Consider the following 23510-nt stretch of genomic DNA (forward strand, 5'->3'; position numbering starts at 1 on the left):
TTGTCCCCATCATCTTTTGAAATGGCTGATTTTGTCCCCACCACTTTTTGAAATGGCTGATTTTGTCCCCACCACTTTTGAAATGGCTGATTTTGTCCCCACCACTTTTTGAAAGCATTTGGTCAAAATGTTCTGAAAAATCAAGCGAACCAATTAATGTTAAAGGTTTATTTGCACAAAATAAAACATGCAATGCAGTTTAGATACAGAAAGAAACAATGTACATTGTCCAAAAAATTTAACTTAAACAAAATACACTATTACTGATTCTAAAATGACCCAAAAACATGCTTGCGCCAATCAGTAACTTGAACTAATTCTTGACACAGTTTATTTTTGTCCAAGTTATACATTCTCTCTCTGTGAACATGACAAACAGCCACACTGTTGAGTCGGGTTTGTGACTTTGAAGAGCGCAGCCAGGTCTTCAGGCATCTCAAGGCACTGAAGCTTCTCTCTGCTTCAGCAGATGAGGCAAGAACAACGAGCCTCAACTTGACTGAAGAGACCACGGACCTCAGGAACCATGTTCCTCATGATTTCTGTCACTTCTGAGCAGGTTTTGTTGGTGTAATTGGCAGTGAACTTGGTTGTGATATATGACAGCGCTGAACGCATCCGACTCTGGTCAGCCCACGTGCGAAAGCAAAGTTTGACGTCACAGTTAAGCGACGTCACTGAACATTCTAAATACAATGTGGGACCATACTCTCAGGGGCACAGAAGTAAAAATCCCATATATGCGACCATAACGGTCATTTTCGTGTTGTTGACTGGCCTACGCTATGCCCATTTTTGATGCGCAGCGCCGTTATTCAAAATTTTTCACGTCCTGCTGTAATGTTTTTTTCATCTGATCTTTTGTCCCCACCACTTTTCAACACTAACTGACGCCCCTGACTGACCCTTTTCCCCTCGCAGAATAATATAGCAGCGTTAGACCTTGGGGCTGAGACGGGGGGGTCCAGTGACACTGTGGCCCTATCCAGGGGAGGCCCCGGACAGGGCCCAACAGGCAGGAAGTCAATCCACCCACATTGCCAAGCATCAACCAAAGGTAAACCCACCAACCGCAAACCCCCTGAATGAGGGCCGAGTATTGCCAGAGTATTGCCTAAAGGGGGCAATACACAGTATTAAGACCTAAGGGTATGCAGAACAGTGGTAATTTAATTTTTTTTCTTTATTGCCATGTTTTGCTTTATGATTATGCCATTCTGTTATAACCTACAGTTGAATATGAATCACATAAAAAAAATATATAAATGTGTTTTGCCTGCTCACTCATGTTTTCTTTAAAAACCACAGCACCTTTTTCTTTCCTTTCCAAAAAAGTCAAATAGGAAGGTTTTGAGTGAAAAACAGAAGGGTTAAAATTAAGAGACCACTACCAATTTAACACTTCTGTTCCTCACTCTAAACTTTCCTTTCCAACTTTTTTGGAAAGGAAAGAAAAAGGTGCAGTGGTTTCTTAATTTTTTCCGGAGCTGTAAATTACCAATACCCCCAGGGTATGCAAACTTTTGAGCACAACTGTAATTGCTCATTGACAGTAGTGAATGGAGGATGACATCAGGCATTCTCAAAGCAAAGTTTATATTTTGGGATATTTTTTTTTAGGAAACATTATTTCTTAAGACAGCAGTGAATCTTATGACATAAAACGTATACCATTCTATTTATTGTAACAAAGATACTCCAGTAGGTACAGTGGATATAAAAAGTATACACACCCTTGTTAAAATGCCAGGTGTTGTAAAAGAATGAGACAAAGATAAATTATGTTAGAACTTTTTCCACTTTTAATGTTACCTATAATGTGAACAATTCAATTGAAAAACAAACTGAAATCTTCGAGGGGGAAAAATGAAAAATAAAAACCCTACAAAATCCCGTTTGTATAAGTGTGCACACCCTTTATAACTGGGGATGTGGCTGTGTTCAGAATTAAACAATCACATTCAAAAGTCATTACACACATGCCATCATTTAGACTATGTCAGCAGTAACATCTTCTTCTTCTTCCAGTTCATCCGGGGCCGGGTTGCGGGGGCAGCAGTCTAAGCAGAGATGCCCAGACTTCCCTCTCCCCAGACACTTCCTCCAGCTCTTCCGGGAGGACACCAAGGTGTTCCCAGGCTAGCCGGGAGACATAGTCCCTCCAGCGTGTCCTAGGTCATCCCCGGGGTCTCCTCCCGGTGGGACGGGACCGGGAACACTTTCCCAGGAAGGCGTTCCGGAGGCATCCGAAACAGATGCCCAAGCCACCTCAGCTGACCCTTCTTGATGTGGAGGAGCAGCGGCTCTACTCTGAGCTCCTCCCGGGTGACCGAGCTTCTCACCCAATCTCTAAGGGATTGCCCAGCCACCCTGCGGAGAAAGCTCATTTCGGCCGCCTGTATCCGGGATCTTGTCCTTTCGGTCATGACCCAAAGCTCATGACCATAGGTGAGAGTAGGAACGTAGATTGACCGGTAAATCAAGAGCTTCGCCTTGCGGCTCAGCTCTTTCTTCACCACGACAGACCGATACATCTACCGCATTACTGCAGAAGCTGCACCAATCCGTCTGTCAATCTCCCGTTCCATCCTTCCCTCACTCGTGAACAGGACCCCTAGATACTTAAACTCCTCCACTTGAGGCAGGCACTCTCCACCAACCTGAAGTGGGCAAGCCACCCTTTTCCGACTGAGGACCATGGCCTCGGATTTGGAGGTACTTATTCTCATCCCCACCGCTTCACACTCGGCTGCAAACCGTCCCAGTGCATGCTGAAGGTCCTGGTTTGAAGGGGCCAACACAACAACATCATCCGCAAAGAGCAGAGACTAAATTGTGTGGTCCCCAAACCTGACACCCTCCGGCCCATGGCTGCGCCTAGAAATTCTGTCCATAAAAATTACGAACAGAACCGGCGGCAAAGGGCAGCCCTGCCGGAGTCCAACATGCACTGGGAACAAGTCTGTCTTACTGCCGGCAATGCGGACCAAGCTCCTGCTTCGGTCGTACAGGGACCTGACAGCCCTTAGCAAAGGACCCAGGACCCCATATTCCCAAAGCACCCTCCACAGGATGCCGCGAGGGACACAGTCGAATGTCTTCTCCAAATCCACAAAACACATGTGGACTGGTTGGGCAAACTCCCATGAACCCTCCAGCACCCCGTAGAGGGTATAGAGCTGGTCCAGTGTTCCACGGCCCGGACGAAAACCACACTGTTCCTCCTGAATCCGAGGTTCTACTATCGGTAGTACCCTGGCATAGACTTTCCCGGGGAGGCTGAGAAGTGTGATCCCCCTGTAGTTGGAACACACCCTCCGGTCCCCCTTCTTAAAAAGAGGGACCAACACCCCGGTCTGCCATCCCAGAGGCACTGTCCCCGACCGCCATGCGATGTTGCACAGTCGTGTCAGCCAAGACAGCCCCACAGCATCCAGAGACTTGAGGTACTCAGGGCGGATCTCATCCACCCCCGGTGCCTTGCCACTGAGGAGTTTCTTGACTACCTCTGTGACTTCAGCCCGGGTGATGGACGAGTCCACCTCTGAGCCCTCATCCTCTGCTTCCTCAATGGAAGACGTGACGGCGGGATTGAGGAGATCCTCGAAGTTGGTAGGGTACTGTTTCCCACTCCTGAGGCCACGGACGGTTTGCCGGAATCTCTTCGAGGCCAGCCGATAGTCCTTCTCCATGGCCTCACCGAACTCCTCCCAGGCCCGAGTTTTTGCCTCCACAACCACCCAGGCTGCAGTCCGCTTGGCCTGCTGGTACCCGTCAGCTGCCTCAGGAGTCCCACAAGCCAACCAGGCCTGATAGGACTCCTTCTTCAGCATGACGGCATCCATTACTTCCGGTGTCCACCACCGGGTTCGGGGATTACCGCCTCGACAGGCACCGGAGACCTTACGGCCACAGCTCTGAGCGGCCTCTTTGACAATGGCGGTGGAGAACATGGTCCACTCGGACTCAATATCTCCAGCCTCCCTCGGGATCCAGTCGAAGCTCTGCCGGAGGTGGGAGTTAAAGATCTCTCTGACAGGAGACTCGGCCAGACGTTCCCAGCAGACCCTTACAGTACGCTTGGGCCTGCCGAGTCTGTCCAGCTTCCTCCCCCGCCATCGGATCCAACTCACCACCAGGTGGTGATCAGTTGACAGCTCCACCCCTCTCTTCACCCGAGTGTCCAAGACATGTGGCCGCAGGTCAGATGAAACGACAACAAAGTCGATCATCGAACTACGGCCTAGGGTGTCCTGGTGCCACGTGCACTGATGGACACCCTTATGCTTGAACATGGTGTTCGTTATGGACAAACTGTGACTAGCCTTCCCAATCACGCCCCTCCAGGTGTTACTGTTGTTGCCCACATGGGCGTTGAAGTCCCCCAATAGAACGATAGACTCCAAAGTCAAACAACAGTGTGAGACCTATCCCAGACCCGAAGGTGCAGGGAAACAAACCCTCTCGTTCACTGTGGTAAACTCCAACACATGGCGGCAGAGCTGGGGAGCTATAAGCAAACCCACACCAGCCCGTCGCCTCTCACCATGGGAAACTCCAGAGTGGTGAAGTCCATCCTCTCTCAAGGAGTGTGGTTCCAGAGCCCAAGCCGTGCATAGAGGTGATCCCGACTACCTCTAGTCAGAACCTCTCAACCTCACACACAATCTCAGGCTCCTTACCCACCAGCGAGGTGACGTTCCACGTCCCTAGAGCTAGTTTCCGTGTCCAGGGATCGGGTTGTCGAGGCCCCCGCCTTCGACTGCTGCCCGATCCTCTCCGCACCGACCCCTTATGGTCCCTCCTGTAGGTGGTGAGCCCACGGGAAGGCGGCCCCACGTCGCTCGTTCGGGCTCAGCAGTAACATAATGGTTACTAAATTGAATTCCAGAATCAGCAACGTGAAAACTAATGTAGCACCCAGTGCTTCTTGATTCACTGGGGCAACTAATATGCGCAATCATGTCTCCTTACACAAAAAATAGCAGACAAGAGGCAAGAGAAATCTAAGGAAAATCAGATACATTTTAAACAGAAAGAAAACTGAATTCACAAATGCAATGCGTGGGATGTACAATAGGGAGGTTAAAGCAGAAATAATGCCATTCCAGTGGCAAGACAAAGACCCACATTCAATAAATTAGATAAATTGCTACAGAATTAATTACAAACTGGGCTTACAGTATGCCTTGCCAGCATTTAGTTGAAGCTTTTTATTCCAATTACTGTTATGGGGTGGGGGCCAAAACAGTCACAAGGATTCAGTGTTTTCAAGTTGTGCAATACAAAATCCACAACAATACTTGCAGTTAGAATTGACTCTGTGGTTTACTAATGTATCCATCTATTTTTAATCTCAATAGTACATACTGAATTCTTATGTGTTAAGACCCTGACACATTTGTTTTGGGGGGGGAAGTGATCTGCAATAGTTTTTGTTTAAGTTAGAATCTCTCTTCGAAACAATTAGCCAAACAGAATGAGTGTTGGTGGATGAGCTCAGTGGCACTGTTAAGCTAACGGTTGAATCAGTTGCTTACTGAATCAGGGAATTGAGAGGTAATGGTCTGTACCAGGGATGTGAATTGGACATTATTTCATTAACCGAATGGTATGTGTTATTGTTTGAATACTATTTGGTTACCTGAAAAACATGTTTTTATTAGCTACCCCTACCACAGCACCACTCAGTGCCGGGCATAGACATTCCGAGGGGCATGTGCTGAATGTGGAAAAAGCGGGTTAAAAAATATGTACCACGTAGGCCTGTCTAGCTAGCCAACCAGATGTAGGCTGACATAACTAACTTAAGTTAGTTGCCTGAAGTCGGCGTTGTATTACCCATTGGTGATGCAGTAAAATATTGTTATACAATTAAACCTTATACTCACATTTGAGGAAAAATGTGTCCTAGCTACCTATAGACCCCAATCTACCAGGCTCCAGTCTGGATATTCCATAAGTCCCACCCAGTGAGCCCTCTGACTGAAACCACACACACAGAAACTTGACAACGAAAGGAAAATGTGTCTCAAAAAATGTGTGAATATAAAATTCTGGTCCGTAAAATAAACTTATGATTTGTAAATGAAAGTCAACACTTGTAAATGTTAAGCAACGGTTGTTAATGTTTTACAGATTTATGTTTTTATTGTGAAATGTTTTTACATATTCACAAATTGTATTTAAATTTGTGAAACATGTTTACATATTTACAGATAATGTTTTTATTTACAACATTTATTTTCACATTTACAAATCCTGTGCATTGTGATGAATATGTGCTGTGAATATATGGTTTTGTAGATGGTGGAGTAAAAATGAGAAAAGAATTCATGGATTTGGGAGAATGTGTTCATTGAATGCCTTTTGTGTGAAAGCAATGAGAAATGATTCACAGTTTGGTTCACATGCACTTCTGTCTTGCTGACTGTGTGAAGAGTTTTGTTAGCAATCGGGAAAAACTGTAAACATTTGATTCCATAACTGAACTAAATCAATCAAGTCAGGAACTGAACTCTGAAGCATTTATTTGTATAGGTTCATCACACATAAGGGGTCAGCAGAACTCTAGCCCCACCAAGTGGCCTTTCCTGGTTACTTCGGTTCCATTGCGGCACCAGTTCGACCAAATATTTTTAGTAAGATAATATATTTCTGACAGTATTATGATGTCCAAGTTTCACAGACATTATATATTGTTTCTCCAACACGTATTAGATAGATATATATTCCGACTTTGCGGTACATTTATGTTTATTCAACGCCACGGTCTCTTTTTCCGGATTGGTGGACCATTACCACGTGACTTTTGAATCTACCAATTTGTAAGATTTGAACAGCCAAACGTGGTGATTTCCGATGTTAATCAGCTTTTAGTCTTAGTTAATAAGAATTTTTAAACATAAAATGTTATATGTAATGAATAAAATACAAATTATATATGTGGGGGTAACCGTCATGGAGTTTGACTTGTCCGAGAATGACTCGTTCGTCTCAACCCATATACTGGTATCGCTTCTCGGCCTTTTGGCTAAGATCAAGTGTAGTATCTGTTCTTATCAGTTTAATATCTGATACGTCCCCTATCTGGGGACCATATATTAAATTGATTTTTGGAATAGGGAGATGGAATAGGGGCTTGCTCCGTCCACTCCACGCATCGACCTGGTATTGCAGTACCTCCAGGAACGGTGCACCCCCTCTCACTGTTCAAAATGAAAACGTTAGACGTCGCCCTTCATTATGAAATTCATTTAAACAAGGCTAAGTTCAATTTACATGGGTTGGTTAATTCTTACAGCATAATATATTGTTTTTACTATATTACGTAACGTATATTCCGACGCTATTCCGACACTGTCGGGAAAAAAAACTACTTAAATGTACTGAGGTTTCATTCCTCTTTCGTTCATGTACCAGGTGCAGTACACATTTTTGTGTGCTCTAGTAAAATCGGAAGAAACTGCCATTTAACAGCAACATTCTTTCCCGCTGTTATTATTTACAGATGCGGGTGTGGTAGATTGTTTCAACATCATAGTTTGAAAGGGTTGTGTCACGCAGGAGCCTTTCGAAATAAACTGTTTCTGTACTGTAGCCTACAACTCCTTACAAAGCCCAGGTTGCTTTCAGCTCGTCTGTGTTGTTGGGTCTGGTGTATCTAATTTTCCTCTTGACCATTCTCTGGTATTCCCTGGCGTTTCAAGTCAGGTGAGTTGGCTGACCAATCAAGCACAATAATACCATGGCAAACCAGTTACTAGTCGTTTCGGCACCGTGGGCTAGTGTCAAGTCCTGCTGGAAAACAAAATCAGCATCTCCACAAAGCTTGTCAGCAGCATGAAGTGCTCTAAAATCTCCTGGCTGATAGCTGATTTGACACTGGACTTGATAAAACACAGTGGACCAACACCAGCAGATGTCATGGCACCCCAAATCCTCACTGACTGTGAAAACGGCACACTGGACTTTGGATTCTGTGCCTCTCCACTCTTCCTCCAGACACTGGGACCTTGATTTCCAAATAAAATGCAACATTTACTTTCATCTGAAAAGAGGATTTTGGAACACTGAGCAACGGTCCAGTTCTTTTCCTCCTTCTCCCAGATAAGACACTTCTGACATTGTCTCTAGTTCAGGAGTGGCTTGACACTAGGTATGCGGCACTGGTAGCCTATTTCCTGGACACGTCTGTGTGGTGGCTCTTGATGCACAGCCACAATCCACTCCTTTTCAAGCTCCCCCAAGTTCTTGCATGACAATCGTCTCATCCCTGTTGCTTATGCACCCCTCCTACCACACTTTTACCTTCCAATCTATTTGCCATGAATATTCTTTGATACAGCACTCTACGAACAGCCAGCCCTTTCAGCAATGACCTTCTGTGGCTTTCCCTCCTCATGGAGGGTGTGAGTGTCTTCTGGACAACACTGTCAAGTCAGCAGTTTTCCCAGTGATTGTGGTTGTGTTTACTGAACGTATTTTTTATTCTAATATTTTGAGGCACTGGATTTTTGATTTCCATGAACTATAAGCCATAATCATCAAGACTGAAACAAAAAAAAGGCTTGAAATGTTTCACTTTGTGTGTAATGAATCTAGAATATATTAAGGTGTCACTTTTTTATTTGAATTACGGATTAAAAATAACTTTTCCATGTTATTCAATTTTTTGGGGATGCACCTGTATGTGTATGTACAGCATCGGGGAGACACCCTGTCATCCTCCTCAGCATGATACCTGCTGAGTGTTCGCGAAGGACTGGGTGGAGGGCGCGTGCACTGTTACGAGCCCTAGTTTGGATAGTCTATCTCTTTACTGGGGACCGCGGCAAAGTCCCAGACCGCTCTAAAGAATGTAATCTATGGAACACGGAAGTGGCACTGGCATTGTTCAGTAAATAAGATTAAGAAATATCTCCAGAGGTTTAGAGCAGGCCTGTGTTCAAAGATGAATTTAACAAACCACGGGCCGGGTTCCTTTATACTTTTTTTTGTAGTCCTAGACTAGGCTTAATCCATGTCTGCGAAACCAGACCCATAGAGCCATGCAAAAGATTTGTGTATCTATGTGGTCCAGGATTCTAGTGTATTTTATTTGAGAAATCTTGTGAAATTTGCACATCTTTCTTTATAATTAATCACCCTATACAGTCACCTTATCGGTCTGTACTATACGTGTTTCCTTTATTGACTGCTTTTAAAGAAAATAATGTTTTAAATAAGTGTAGTTTTTCAGTCTTTATTGCTTTGTGAGTGAAAATTGTGACTCCCTCGGCTTGCCTGGTTAGATAAAGGTGAAATAATAAAGTTATCTGTAGGTATTTTGAGGTCAGGTGAAGTTAGGTTGAGGACTATGGGAATTGGCCACATTTTCAGGTTGATTTCAGGGTCAAAGTCAGTTGTCAGGCTTCCACAATGGTGTGTGTGTGGGTGTGTGTGAGACAGAGAAGACCAAGAAGACAGTGGGCTTGAAATATATATATATATATATATATATGGGTCCAGAAATGTCTAGTTAGGGAAACTCGTTCAGGTATAATTGTTCAAGTGTATTAATCGTTATATCCAAAGCTAAATGTCGTTACCGAAGTATATATAAAACGTATAGGTTATATATTAAAAACAAAAAACGTTACGTTATTATTGCGTGTTGAAGATTAATAATTATGTCGCTGTATCTTTAAGAATGCCACGGGTGGAGAGTGAATTGGGTATAGTGTGGACGTAATTCAAAAAACCAAGCTCCACCTCCTGGTAGTTCCGTTTCCTTACCTTGTTGTCTGTCGTGTTGTTGATTAAAAAATAAGAAGACGCTGGTTCTTATTACCTATGGGTGCCTCGTTGGAGACCCCGGCCCGCAACCCTCCTGTGTGTCCTTTGTGCCACTGTGTTTTTCGGAATCCGACCGCGCTGAGATGCAAACACTGTTTCTGCTATGGGTGTATAAAGGAGTTATGGAGTGGTTCGCCATACGGACCTTACTTCTGTCCAGAGTGCAAGGAGGAGTACAAGAAATTGCCAATTGGGTTTGATATAGACACTACTGCGAGGCGGGGGAGAGATGAAGAGCCGACACATTCACGCACGCCTGCTGCCACAGGTATGGAACTTGGTTGTATTGGTTCGGTAAACAAATTGTTGCAAAACGTTACGTCAAACATTTCTATTGGACAAATGCAGGTAGGTCCCTTCCCGTTTCACTCTGTTGGACGCAACGCGTTGCTACTAAAACGTTTGTTTTGAGCGAAATGAATACACCTCAGGTAGTCTGGGTAGACATGGCATCAAGAAACATGTTTGGGAACCACTGATTCAGAAGACAAAATACGTGACATTCGATTCGAGCCTATTAATACTGAAAGAGGTTTGGGGTTAGCACTATATGATTCTTAGGCTGCAATAACAACTGCAGTACTGTGATATGATTACTAGCCTGCAATAACAACCGCAGTACTGAGATATGATTACTAGCATGTAGTAACAACCAAAGTACTGTGATATGATTACCAGCCTACAATGACAACCGCAGTACTGTGATATGATTACTAGCCTCCAATAACAACCGCAGTACTGTTATATTACTAGCCTCCAATAACAACCGCAGTACTGTTATATGATTACTAGCATGTAGTAACAACCACAGTACTGTGATATGATGACTATAGCCTCCAGAGTTGGGGAGTAACGGATTACAAGTAAAAAATAAACAAATAAATCAGTGTAATCGGATTACACCTACTTTTGAAACAACATTACTTTTGGATTACTTCAATTGAAAAAGAATATAAAATACATAGTTATTTGAACCAAAATATGAATTGCGCTCCTCAATTGTGTGTGTGATCATCAGGCGCTCAAAGGTGGATGCTCGTAACCATAGCGACGGAGGAAGCGCTAGTTTATATTTCTCCGGTTTTCGTTGGTTGGATGGGTGGTAAAAACAGAGTACATCTTCCATAATATTAGCTGAGTCATATAACATGTTATTTATCTACTCCACGCATAATTCTCAGAACAGGCCTACCTGGTGTTATATCTTTCAAGTTTCATGGTTTACTTGTCAAATGCACCTAACAACACAGCCAGGACCAGTTGCACCTGTTTAATAGATTAGGCAACTATTTGTTAGATAGCTGTAACATAGCACTGCCTTCAAGATAAAACATTATATGGAATTTACCATGACATTTGAGGAGAAAAGGAAGCACTCTGCCAAAGGATGATTATTTGCATTTGACACGGCCACATCAACTCCGTCCATACAGGTAGGCCATGTGATTGTGCTTGCTTTGCATCTCTGAAAATTGTCTTTTACTTTAAGTGCAGGTTTATAATCACAGTTTCTTTTGAAAATCCATCACTGGTGTCAATAACAATTGCAGGTTACGTTCGCGCGGGTAAATCTTATTTCTAAACAGGTGTTCAAGATTGCAAACGTGAATTTGCGTGCCGGGTGTTTCTGCAATATTTTGACAATGTTGGTTGTGGGGCAAGTCATTAGACTACTGCAGATTTTATTTATGCGCGAAAAGCTATGGATATCTTTTTATATGCAACAATGTCAATACCCTTTTCCAGTAATTGCCATTTATTTTTCAACAATGTTTTCAAGCAATTAAAAACATTAATAAAACACAAATAAGAGAACAGGCTTAGGCATCATTAGATTTTGGGTTATGTTCAGATAAAAAGTCAGATTCTGGGAGATTGAGGTTTATTGGATTATTTGGAATGACTGAATATCTGACCGACCTTTAGCATATAATGTAGAGATGTAGCCCAATCATATTGAAGTAAAAAGGAATGGTTTAGAAACACATTTCCAAATGCACTGTAGCCTACAAAACACAAACGGTAAAATGCAATTCCGTTATTGGCCTGCTATGTAATCTCTAACATTGATTGATCCCATAAAAGGTGTTCAGTTGGTTGTAAGCTATTCCTGTTTGTTTTCCAATGCCTCTTAATATGAAAGTAATCTAAAAGTATGGACAGGTAACTGTAACGGTTTACATTTAATCCCCAACCTTGCTAGCCTCCCATAATACCCAACCCTGCTAGCCTCCAATAAATTATTACTATAGCCTCCAATAAAAACTGCAGTACTGTGATACTGTGATTAATTTTTCTATAATGTATGTCTCATGTTCAGGCAGGGAAGGCGTTGGCAATGAGGTGAACCTGTTTGGCTGGAGATCTTCCCCCTCCATCTCGTCGCTGTCCAAACGTATTTTAGGAAAACGGCCTGCCAGGTCACCTGAACCAGGAGGCCGTCGCCATGACAACAAGAGAGCGGCCACTGCAACCAGCGTTCTATCCAGGGGAAAGGCCAATGACAGTGAGAGACCCATCACTTCCTCTTCCAGGTCATCAGCCAATCAGAACAGGTCCTATGATGTGGGTTCGTCCAGTGATGAGGAGACTCAAGCACCGTTAGCAACCAAACCATGTAATGCCTCCACCAGCAACCCCAGAGGTTTGGAACCGACAGGAGACCTTGTTGTTGACCTGGACTCTCAACCAGCTGCAAGAGAACCACCTACGGAGGCTCCCAGCGGATCAACGGGCCGACCCAGCAAGCCCACCTCTCCCGCCCGCGCCCCTGGAAGTTCCAACCAGTCCCCAAGCCTGAGTGGCTGGACCTCCAGGGAGAGCCCCGTGCCCTGCCACTACTGCCCCAGCCACGCATCCCTCCCCGCGGTCAAGACCTGCTTGGTCTGCGGGGCCTCCATGTGCTCTGATCACCTCCTTCACCACATGCAGTCCCCCGTCTTCCGGTCTCACCCCCTGGTTCTCCCCGTGGATGATATCTCCCCCTGGAGGTTAGGGTTTACTGGTTGTCACGTATTGACACATAGTAGGGGGTCGACTGATTTGCAAATGGGTTTGAGAGTTCTTCCAAATAGTGTTTGCTTTGTTCCGACCTTTGAGGGTTTGAGCTACAACATTTGACATGTGAGTCCAGGTCTGGTGGTTAATGTTGTCTATATGACACACAGGTCTGCATGTCTTCCATTTCTTTCCGAGCCTTGTAGATCAGTGTGGACCTGAGAGTCTATTTAGACTGTGGGCCGTGAAAATTAATCCTCACTTTATTTACAGGGTGGAGTCGCAGAACTTTTCATTTCAAAATGGGCCCACAGGCCAAAACATGTTGGGAACCCCAGATTTCAGTTTTTCAAATTGATATGTGTGTGTATCATTTTGTCTGTTTCCTACTTCGGTTGGAATGACAAGAAAGTATCACATCTTCAATCTTGTAATACTTTGTAGACAAAACTTAAATGAAAACATTTGTTTGTAATTCAGCTTGTTGCTGCTAGTTGATTGATAATTTGTCAAATACATAAATCATGATTTGACCATCACCAGGTGCCTGGAGCACCAGGAGATGAACCGGATCTTCTGCCGCCAATGTAGTGTGTGTGTGTGTACCGTGTGTACTGTGATCGGGTTGCACCGGGACCACGCATGTGTCAGCATCCGAGAGGCGGAGGAGGAGCTCAGGGTGAGGAACAATGGACGGAAACACCCATGACCCCTGTCTGTTGATCGGGTCATAAATTCAATGTATTGTGATATTTAGTACTGTGTCATATTCTTACAGGGGAGACTGAAAGAGGACATGAAGAAGATGCAGGGAACAGAATTGTCCTTACTGAGCAGAGTGACTGAGTTGACAGAGAAGAAGGAGTCCTTCCAGGTAAGAAGGAAGACAGGAGGGCATGTAAGACCTTGTGTGGGACATATTATTCATTGTTATGTCCACTCTGAGGTACACTGAGCCAGTTTTGGAAGTTTACTCAAAGGTTGCATCAGATAGAAATTCCATGAATAGAACTGACATGAGTCCTTATCCTACCTGTCGAAAATGCATATATCAGAACCTTCCAAGGCTTGGTGGTCTGCTTAACATGCCCCTGGCTGCTCCTCTCTCCCTCCCCAGGTGTTGCTTGAGGAGGCACGTGCAGGGGTGCAACAGCAGTACAGGCTTATGCGAGAGTCTCTGGAGCAGGAGGAGGCCACAGCCCTGCAGTGTGTCTCTCAGGTACGGAGAACCGTCTCCTCTAGAAACAATAAAACAGCGTGTGTCTCAGGTACGGAGAACCGTCTCCTCTAGAAACAATAAAACAACGTTTGTCTCAGGTACGGAGAACCGTCTCCTCTAGAAACAATAAAACAGCGTGTCTCAGGTATGGAGAACCGTCTCCTCTAGAAACAATAAAACAGCATGTCTCAGGTATGGAGAACCGTCTCCTCTAGAAACAATAAAACTGTGCCTGTCTGTCTGAAGTAATGCCTCAATAGCATATGTTGCCTTGACGATGGAAACAAGCTAAACAAAGCCAGCAAATGCTGGGTGTATTTAGGGGTCACACAGGGCTACAACTAATTCCTGGACTCTGCTGGCAGTGTTTATAGTAGTTTATAGTTGGTTGTAATATGGTGTGTGTGTGTTTTCCAGGAGGAGAGTACAGCTGTGGGGGGATTGGTGGAACAGCTGACCCAGCTACAGGAGACCGTCACTCTCCTTCAACACGGTCTCCATGCCCTGGAGGGGCTAGCGGACGCCCAGGGTGCCACACGCGTACAGGAGCAGGCCTTCATAATGGTGCCTGCTACTTAACCCTCTTTGTTCCTGACGGTTTTGGGGTACACAGTGTTTTTGGGAGATAGCGTGTGATTGCCAGGGTTGGTGTCAGTTTAGTTTTGGAAGAAAAACAGAAGTGAATAATTTTTTTATCAGATATCTGTTTAATTTGTTTGGTTCTCTTTTTTTATTGGTCTGCAGTTGAACTGGGCCCCTGGTGCATAAACACACAGGCCTAAACAAATGTAACATATCTAACATATATCTATTGTTTCTTCTGTCCTTGACAGGAATATGGCAAGATAAGTAAAAGGTAAGCAACTTTCATGAATAATCAGCTATATCATGGAGGCTCAAATCGTGCTGTGCCAAATTTAAAGATGGTTGAGGGAAGGTCATATCCTCTGTGACAAACAGAAAGTTGTAAAATTTAAAGCAGATGTGCCTTTCTTCAGTTTGACATCTGAATAGTGGAAACCGTTCATCCTTCATCAGAGCCTTGTGGTGAAACTATGACTCAACTGTAGAAATAAACCTCTAGGTTAAGTCACTTATGAAATATGTTTTTTTTTTTTATAAATTACTTTTGGTGGGAATATGTTTTGAAATGTTTTGTTGATCAGCTAACATCCATTATGACATGTTTGGGTCAGTTTCAGCTATATTTACATACAGTTAGGTCCCGATATATTTGGACACTGACACAATGGATTTGAAATGTAACAACTGAGATTCAAAGTCCAGACTTTAATTCAAGGGGTTGAACAAAAATATTGTGTGAAACATTTAAGAATTGCAACCATACACATTCCCTTATTTTTAATACTTTGTTGAGAATCCTTTGGAGGCAATGACTACTTCTTTCCTCTGCCACATCATCAATAAACACTAGTGACCCAGTGCCATTGGAAGCCATGCATGCCCATGCCATCACACTCCACCATGTTTTACAGATGATGTGGTATGCTTCGGATCCAAGCCTTCTCAATAAATATTTCTTCCCATCATTCTGGTACAGGTTGATTTTAGTTTCCTCTGTCCAAATAATGCTGTTCCAGAACTGGGCTGGCTTTTAAAGACTCATCTGGCATTTCTATTCTTGAGGCTGTGAATGGTTTGCACCTTGTGGTGAACCCTCTATTTGTTCTCGTGAAGTCTTCTCCTTATGGTAGACATGGATAATGATATGCCTACCTCCTGGAGAGTGTTCTTCACTTGGCTGGATGTTGTGAAGAGGTTTTTCTTTACCATGAAAAGGATCCTACGATCATTCACCACTGTTGTCTTCCGTGGACGTCCAGGCCTTTTTGTGTTGCAGCCATCACCAGTGCATTCTTATTTTCTCAGAATGTAGCAAACTGTTGTTGTGGCCACTCTTGATGTTCCTGCTATCTCTCTGATGGAATTATAATGTTTTGCCCCCTGTTTCACTTGCATTGAGAGCTCCTTTGACTGGATGTTGTGGGTTCACAGCACCTCAAATGCCATAACTGGAATCAACTCCAGACCTTTTACCTGCCTAATTGATGAAGAAACAATGAAGGAATAGACCACACCTGTCCATGAAACAGCTTTGGAGTCAATTGTCCAATTACTTTGGGTCCCTTGAGAAAGAGGGGTCTTCATATTAAAGATCTGTAATTACTAAACCCTTCGTCCAGTTTGGATGTGAATAACGTCAAATTAAAGCACTTTAAGCCCATTTTCATTATTTAACTGTAACTTAAATATATTTTTGTAAAACAGCCAAAATAAAAAAAAAACTTGTTGGTGTCCAATTATTTCTGGACCTAACTGTATATCCGCTATCACAGTTCAAGTGAGGTCTAACAAGTGAGGTCTAACAAGTGATGTCTAACAAGTGAGGTCTAACAAGTGAGGTCTTTGTAGCAGTGCTATGCTGCATTCATATCCACTTTGGAAGGTGGTATTCACCAGTTACAGGAGTGTCACCTGTCCAGTGCTGGTGGGTTCTAAATTACAGTGTTGTCAATGCAGCCTACTACTGAGAATAGTATTATTTATACCCTGCCTCACCCCCTCCTCTCCCCTGCCTCTCTCACTCCCCCAGCGTGTCTGAGAGCTGTTCTGTGAAGGAGCTGGAGGCTCCAGAGGAGGTGGACATTGCCCGTCTTCGATTCCTGCGGCAGTGGACTGAGCAGAGGCGGGACTCAGTGGTCATCTCCCTGCCTGAACGAGACCCCTTCAGACTGCTCTGTAGGTGACCTCATACAGGTCCTATTACAGGCCCACTCCGAAGCACAGGCTGCTGGCAATGCTAGGGTCGTAGGTTCAATAGTCTATGGATGACTGCATGCAGAAGTAAATAATAAATAAATGCACCAACAAATGTCAATTTATCTGGGTGAACGTGTCTCCTAAGTGACACAATGACAAATGTGTAGGTACTGAAAGAGGTTAAAGTTACGATCAGTGTTTCTTCTGGGGGTGGGAAATCTGTCATTACATCCCTGTGTTCTGTTCAGACGGCGCCACTCCCTGTCTGGACCCGGACACAGCCCACCCTAAACTACTCCTCTCTGAGGAGTACAGGAAGGTGGCCTACAGTGAGATCCTGCAGGCCTACCCAGAGCGGGCCGCTCGCTTTAGCTCCTTTCCCCAAGTCCTGGCCTGTAAGCCCCTGCAGCGGGGACGCACATACTGGGAGGTGGAAGTGTTAGCAGACGAGGGGAAATGGAAGGTATGAGATGGTACATGGGGGAGTTTCTGACCAGAGCGTCTGCTTGATTTATTAACACGATGAGTTGTAGAGATTAGATTAGACTAGAGATTAGAGTAGAGATTAGATTAGAGTACATTTAAATGTTCCGCTTTGATCGCTTGTGAAAATATTTTTCTTAAATGCCCTTGGTGACACATAACGACGACAAACAACATCAGACAAAGCAGTTATCTTTTTCCGTTCCTGTTGCCCTATCAAGAGTACGTTGTTGATTTAGTTTCATTTTATTTGTCCAGTGTGCACGCAGAGTAAAATCACGTGCCCCCAAAAATGTCATGAGAATAACCCAAACAATCCACCGGTCAATGTCCACAGGTGGGGGTCTGCGAAGGCCAGATTGGCCGCAAAGGCCAGAAGGACACCTGCCGGATTGGGTTCAACCCGTACTCCTGGTGCCTGCTGAGTGAGAGGGGGACAATAGAGGCCCTGCACGATAAGGCATGTCATTAGTTACACTAGAACATAGTGTTTAGTTCTCCGTCTCTGTTTAGGGTCCTATGTACATCAGCCAAATACACACCTAGTAACATGGGTGTTTTCATTCAGATTCTTCTCTTTCTCATTCTACTGAATCTCGATTCTTATCTTTCTACGTGTGATTATTTTCTTTCTAAAGGTGTCTGTTCCTGTGGAGGTCGATGACCTGGAGAGAGTGGGCGTGTTGGTGGATTTAGATGAGGGCAGCCTGTCGTTCTATAAAGTGGCACCAGGGGGAGCTCTGAGCTTGCTACATTGTTTTAAACAGAGATTCAGGGAACCGCTGTACCCTGCGTTAGCGGTGTCCAAAACACAGCTGACCATCACAGACTTGTTCCAAACACACTCTGCACAATAGGTGTTGGGTTGAGGTCCATTTTTAATGCAGAAAGTTAACTTAAACTTCCAATTCTCATTCCACATTTGCCTTCTGACAAATATTTTATATTTTAGTAGACATTCTTATCCACATCGACATCAACAGTAGTGAACGCATACATTTTTATTCTGCTATGCTTTGGGAATGAAACCATCTGCTCTGGCGCTACCAGCAACATATTGTAACCGAGTGAGCTACACGGGACCAATAAAACATTTATCTTAAAGATGGCATTTATTTAGGTAATTTTGTTATTGAAATGTCTTTCGAACTGGGCACTACATGGATGAATCTCAACACAGAAACAGTACTAATGATGTTCACGTGTGGTTGTTTTGAATTGTTTTAATAAAAAACCTGTCATGTGACACAATGACTCAACTTATAACAATAGATTGTATTGTTGTGATGCATATTGAATGGTTGGTGGTGGGGGGGAACAGTCATGAGACCTGAGAGGTCGGGAGGGAGGCGAGTTGCCCTTGCTACTCCCGAGTCAAGTAGTCCGGCTCTGCCCTGTCGAGGTTTAGCTTGAGCCGAGACGCTGGTCAGGCACACTGAGATGAGTGTCCCCAGCAGCATGTTGGAGCAGAGAAACAGCTGAGTGTTTGCTGCATAGCAGTCAGAAGAGAGACCATGTGAGGATATGACAGAGCCAGGTGATTTGGTGTTTAGACAAAAGAGGATCTGGAACCAAACCCTGGGGGACACCAGCAGTGAGAGACTGCTGAGCTGACTCAAATCAACCAGGTAGGATGCAATCCAAGTGTGCAGAGCATGAAAAGTGGAGAGGTGGACTTTTTTAAAGTTAGTCGCGTAGCGGATGCTCTTAACCAGAACAGCTTCCCATGGGAATCTAACCCACGACTCTGTTGTTGTAAGCGCTGTGCGCTACTGACTCAACTCCACACGGTTCATAGTGTAAAGGGCAGCTGGCAGACCTCGGAGGATGAGTACTGGAGAGAGTCGGCACGGGGAGCGGTCTTGGCTGAGTGGTTAGAGATGGCTCACTATAGTGTTTTGTTAAGATGGAGGGGATGCCGGTCTGTTGTCTGTGAAGTCAGCAAGGTCTGGTGTTGAGTTGTTGAGGAGGGCAGTGACTCAGGCCTTCCTGAAGTCAGAGTGGATGCAGCCAGTTTTCTGGGATGAGTTGATGACTGGGGAAGGAAGGAGTGGGATGAGCTCTCCCAAGAAGTGGGGAGGGTAATAGGGAAAGGTGTTGAGTGAGTGGACATCACCGCTTTTAGAATTTCACCTAGAGAGCAGGAAAAAATATGAATATGCCTTGGAGTTTGGTGTTTGAGGAATCAGGGAACTCAAAGGGTTTCGTTAATGGATGTCGTCAGTCGACAATGTCAAAACTGGGAGTTACACTTATCAAACCCCAAATGGCAGTATTGTTCAATTACATTCACCAGCCATGTATCTAAAACCCTGTATCAAACCTTGTGTGACACCGTGGCCCTTATTCCCCAGGAGCTTTTCTTTTCATCATGTTTATGCCACGTTTTTGTACGATGGGAGTCATTTAAGTGCACAGTGCAAAGAGAATGCATCCCTGAAGAACACACAGAAGTCTGCATTGTAGAGCCAGGTATTAGCATATCTAACAGGTTTTACCATCCACCTCCTTGCACACCTGTTGTTTTGCATGGAGAAAAAGACAACTTGGAGATTAGTCTTTACATGTGGTTTGTTAACATAGTCCTTTGTGACTAGACAGAGACTATGATTTATTCCTGTAAAAGAATTACTTAACATCTATCTAACAGAGAAAATTAATTGGAAGAACCTCAGTTGCCAAACACGGTTTTGAACATTTTGGGAGGGGGAGAGGGATAGGGAGACATGCAGAGAAGGGAGGGGGAGAAGACCGATGAAGCTAGCTGACCAGCAACTCTTTAACGACTGACCATGGGCGTGAAATTGTTGCCATGGCAGCCTAGACTGGCACACCTGCTCGGAATCAAGTTTCTCGGGTCTTGATGTAACACGTCCAGTCCGTATGTGTTGGAGGGAGGAAAGGCCGTTAAAAGGGCTTTTCAGGGCGTGCATGAGTGTCTCTGCCCATAGAATACAAACACAATGCAGAGACACAAGCTCAAGATCCAGATAAATACATTGGCCAGCTAAGGGCTTCCAGTTTCATGCTGGCGGTATGGCATCCTGATTGATAAGTAGTATCCGCCCATGGGAAGAGGGATTGTAATTATGGTCTGACAATTGTCTGTTTATTTAGCTAAATAAAATTCCTTTGCACTTTTATAAGGCTATTTGGCAAATTTGTATCATAAGTGTCAGAAATGTTTCTGTTTTGATGCTCAGTTCCGGCTCAGTGTTTGAGATTTGAACATTTAGCCGCGCTGTCTGGACATACCTGTGCGCCCCTGAGCTGTCTGGACATACCTGTGCTCCCCTGAGCTCTCTGGACATACCTGTGCTCCCCTGCGCTGTCTGGACATACCTGTGCTCCCCTGAGCTGTCTGGACATACCTGTGCGCCCCTGAGCTGTCTGGACATACCTGTGCTCCCCTGAGCTCTCTGGACATACCTGTGCTCCCCTGCGCTGTCTGGACATACCTGTGCTCCCCTGAGCTGTCTGGACATACCTGTGCTCCCCTGCGCTGTCTGGACATACCTGTGCTCCCCTGAGCTGTCTGGACATACCTGTGCTTACCGTTCCTGTCTAGACATACCTATGCTTACCTACCTGGTCTAGACTAGCCTCTTAAACCAGGCCTAGAATGTCGCTAGGCCTGGGGAATACCTATAGGAGTTTTGTTGCAAAGGGGTGGGAAAAAAAGTTTTGTCAGTAACGCCTCAAAATATGTTAACCCTGTCAAATGCATTGCTTGGTAAGGGCTTATAGAGGTGCTCACAAGAATAATGCCTTCTGTGCAACAGTGATGGCAGCATAATCGTTAAAGTTCAAGTTCAAATGTATTTATCAAATGCACCGAATAACACAGCTTCATCCTGCGCAGTTAAATTCTTGTGACATGGCTCACCCCATCGAAATCTGTAGATGTATAACACATTTGTGGTGAACCATATCAGTCTTTTAGATACAAACATAACCTTCTCCTAGGTAAATTGTCCTTATTGCGACCTGACTACACACTCGTGTTAGAGGATATAATAGGACTGGTAACGCTGAATGATGGCCATCACTACCTATCACTACCTCGAATGGCCATCACTACCTATCACTACCTCGAATGGCCATCACTACCTATCACTACCTCGAATGGCCATCACTACCTATCACTGCCTCGAATGGCCATCACTACCTATCACTACCTCCAATGGCCATCACTACCTATCACTACCTCGAATGGCCATCACTACCTATCACTACCTCGAATGGCCATCACTACCTATCACTGCCTCGAATGGCCATCACTACCTATCACTACCTCGAATGGCCATCACTACCTATCACTACCTCCAATGGCCATCACTACCTATCACTACCTCCAATGGCCATCACTACCTATCACTACCTCCAATGGCCATCACTACCTATCACTACCTCGAATGGCCATCACTACCTATCACTACCTCCAATGGCCATCACTACCTATCACTACCTCCAATGGCCATCACTACCTATCACTACCTCCAATGGCCATCACTACCTATCACTACCTCGAATGGCCATCACTACCTATCACTACCTCGAATGGCCATCACTACCTATCACTACCTCCAATGGCCATCACTACCTATCACTACCTCGAATGGCCATCACGACCTATCACTACCTCCAATGGCCATCACTACCTATCACTACCTCCAATGGCCATCACTACCTAGTTTTTGGGCTTTTCCATCGCCAAATTAAAATCAGACTATAGTCCTCACAGGAACTACCACAAGGGGGGTTTCACACCTGTCATACCCCACTTGGGATAGAAAACACAGCTTATTAGTTTAAACATTCACTGGAGAACCATACACAGTGATTTACGTAGATAACATCTCTTGGGATTAAGTTCAGCTGCTCAGGGGCAACTCACCTCCTTTGCATGATCAACAATATGAAATGACCAACAATTAGAGGTTTAGGAATAGTTAGGTTTAGGAGTCTGAGTTAGATTTTGGCTTTACGCGTGGAGTTAGTGGTAGGGTTAGAATTTATCCCAAAAAGGCCCCCTCTGTGCATGTGTCCCTCTGTTGGATACAGCAGGGCCATTAGCAGCCAGGGAGACATCAGCAGAGCATCGGAGCCTGTTCACAGTCCACTCTGCCTCTCTTGGGTTGCTTCATTGTCCACTGTCATCCCATGTGACTGTGTGTGTATGTGACTGTGTGTGTGTGTGTGTGACTGTATGTGTGAGTGTGTGTGTGTGTGTGTGGGCCCGCCCATGTCTGTCAGTCCGCAGCCCATCCCCCTGGTTCTCTGACAGATCCTTCTGTCCAGAAAGCATGTTCTGGGTTCTGACTGTTCATCCTTCTATTTTCTACTCCCCCCTCGCCTCCTGGTCTACTGGTCTTGATTTCAACCTGTCTGCTTGTCTCTAGGTCTCTGTGCATCATCATGGCCTTATTCTCTCTGAAGCCTGATGGCTCTTTAATCTTCCTCATCCTTTTATTCTCACCCATTTTATCTTCCTCTTTCTCTTCTTCCTTTTTCTCTGTGTCTCTCTCGTTCACTCTGTCTTTCTGTGTGGATGTATTCTGTCTCTTCCTCCTCTGTTACAGTGTGCACTCAACCTGATCTATGCATGCATTACAGTAAGTGGCTCTGGATAAGATGTCACACTATTATCATCGTTATTATAGTCAGTATATAATAGAGTCCTCTCCTTTCTGTCAGGATGGAGGTTGATGCTGCACTCTACAGGCTGTAGCAATCATGTCCCAAATGTCAACCTTTTCTGTACAATACTAATGCACAATAAAGGGTGCCATTTTGAACACTCAGATTTATAGTGATTTTCCTTGACACCTTTGAGACAAATGTCTCAGCGATAGTCAGGATGTGTAGGGTATGTGTTGGTGTTTGATATGTTCTCCTCTAACTATTTCAGATGGACTTCTCTCACGGTTCCAGATTGATTAGTCCCCTCATATTCCAGCCCCCACCCCCCCACTGTTCCAAATCAATTCACCCCCTCATTGTTTCAGATCGAATTCCCCTTCCTCACTGTTCTAGATCGATTTTCTCCCCTCATATTCGAGATCAATATCTCCCCCTCATTGTTCCAGATTGATTTCTCCCCTCATATTCCAAATCAATTTCCTCCCCTCTCCATTCCAGACGGATCTCCCCTCCTCACTGTTCCAGATCGAGCCCCCCCAATTGTTCCAGA

General features: G+C 44.6%; 1 protein-coding gene and 1 non-coding gene across 2 annotated transcripts; both read left to right on the top strand.

Moving 5' to 3' along the window:
- The first annotated feature begins 7013 nt into the window (after positions 1-7013).
- LOC114829641 lies at positions 7014-7204 on the top strand. The gene has a single exon (XR_003777521.1). It is a non-coding gene; the product is annotated as a U2 spliceosomal RNA (small nuclear RNA).
- Positions 7205-9707: 2503 nt separating this feature from the next.
- On the top strand, positions 9708-18563 carry si:dkey-29p10.4 (tripartite motif-containing protein 14). The gene is made up of 11 exons (XM_010883657.3): positions 9708-10105; positions 12158-12827; positions 13378-13513; positions 13613-13708; positions 13952-14053; positions 14471-14617; positions 14887-14909; positions 16668-16813; positions 17083-17297; positions 17655-17777; positions 17956-18563. Exons 1-11 carry the CDS (start codon positions 9835-9837, stop codon positions 18172-18174), a joined length of 2148 nt encoding a protein of 715 aa, XP_010881959.2. The 5' UTR covers positions 9708-9834; the 3' UTR covers positions 18175-18563.
- Positions 18564-23510: the final 4947 nt, after the last annotated feature.

The sequence above is a fragment of the Esox lucius genome, chromosome 19 (genome assembly GCF_011004845.1).
Source record: "Esox lucius isolate fEsoLuc1 chromosome 19, fEsoLuc1.pri, whole genome shotgun sequence".
NCBI lineage: Eukaryota > Metazoa > Chordata > Actinopteri > Esociformes > Esocidae > Esox > Esox lucius.

What these genes read in the sequence shown, in the direction of transcription:
- si:dkey-29p10.4 (XM_010883657.3), top strand. Translation starts at nt 9,835, where the DNA reads ATGGGTGCCTCGTTGGAGACCCCGGCCCGCAACCCTCCTGTGTGTCCT. An exon ending in GATGATATCTCCCCCTGGAG is followed by an intron (nt 12,828 to 13,377) that starts GTTAGGGTTTAC and finishes GACCATCACCAG; the next exon opens with GTGCCTGGAGCACCAGGAGA. An exon ending in AGAAGAAGGAGTCCTTCCAG is followed by an intron (nt 13,709 to 13,951) that starts GTAAGAAGGAAG and finishes CTCCCTCCCCAG; the next exon opens with GTGTTGCTTGAGGAGGCACG.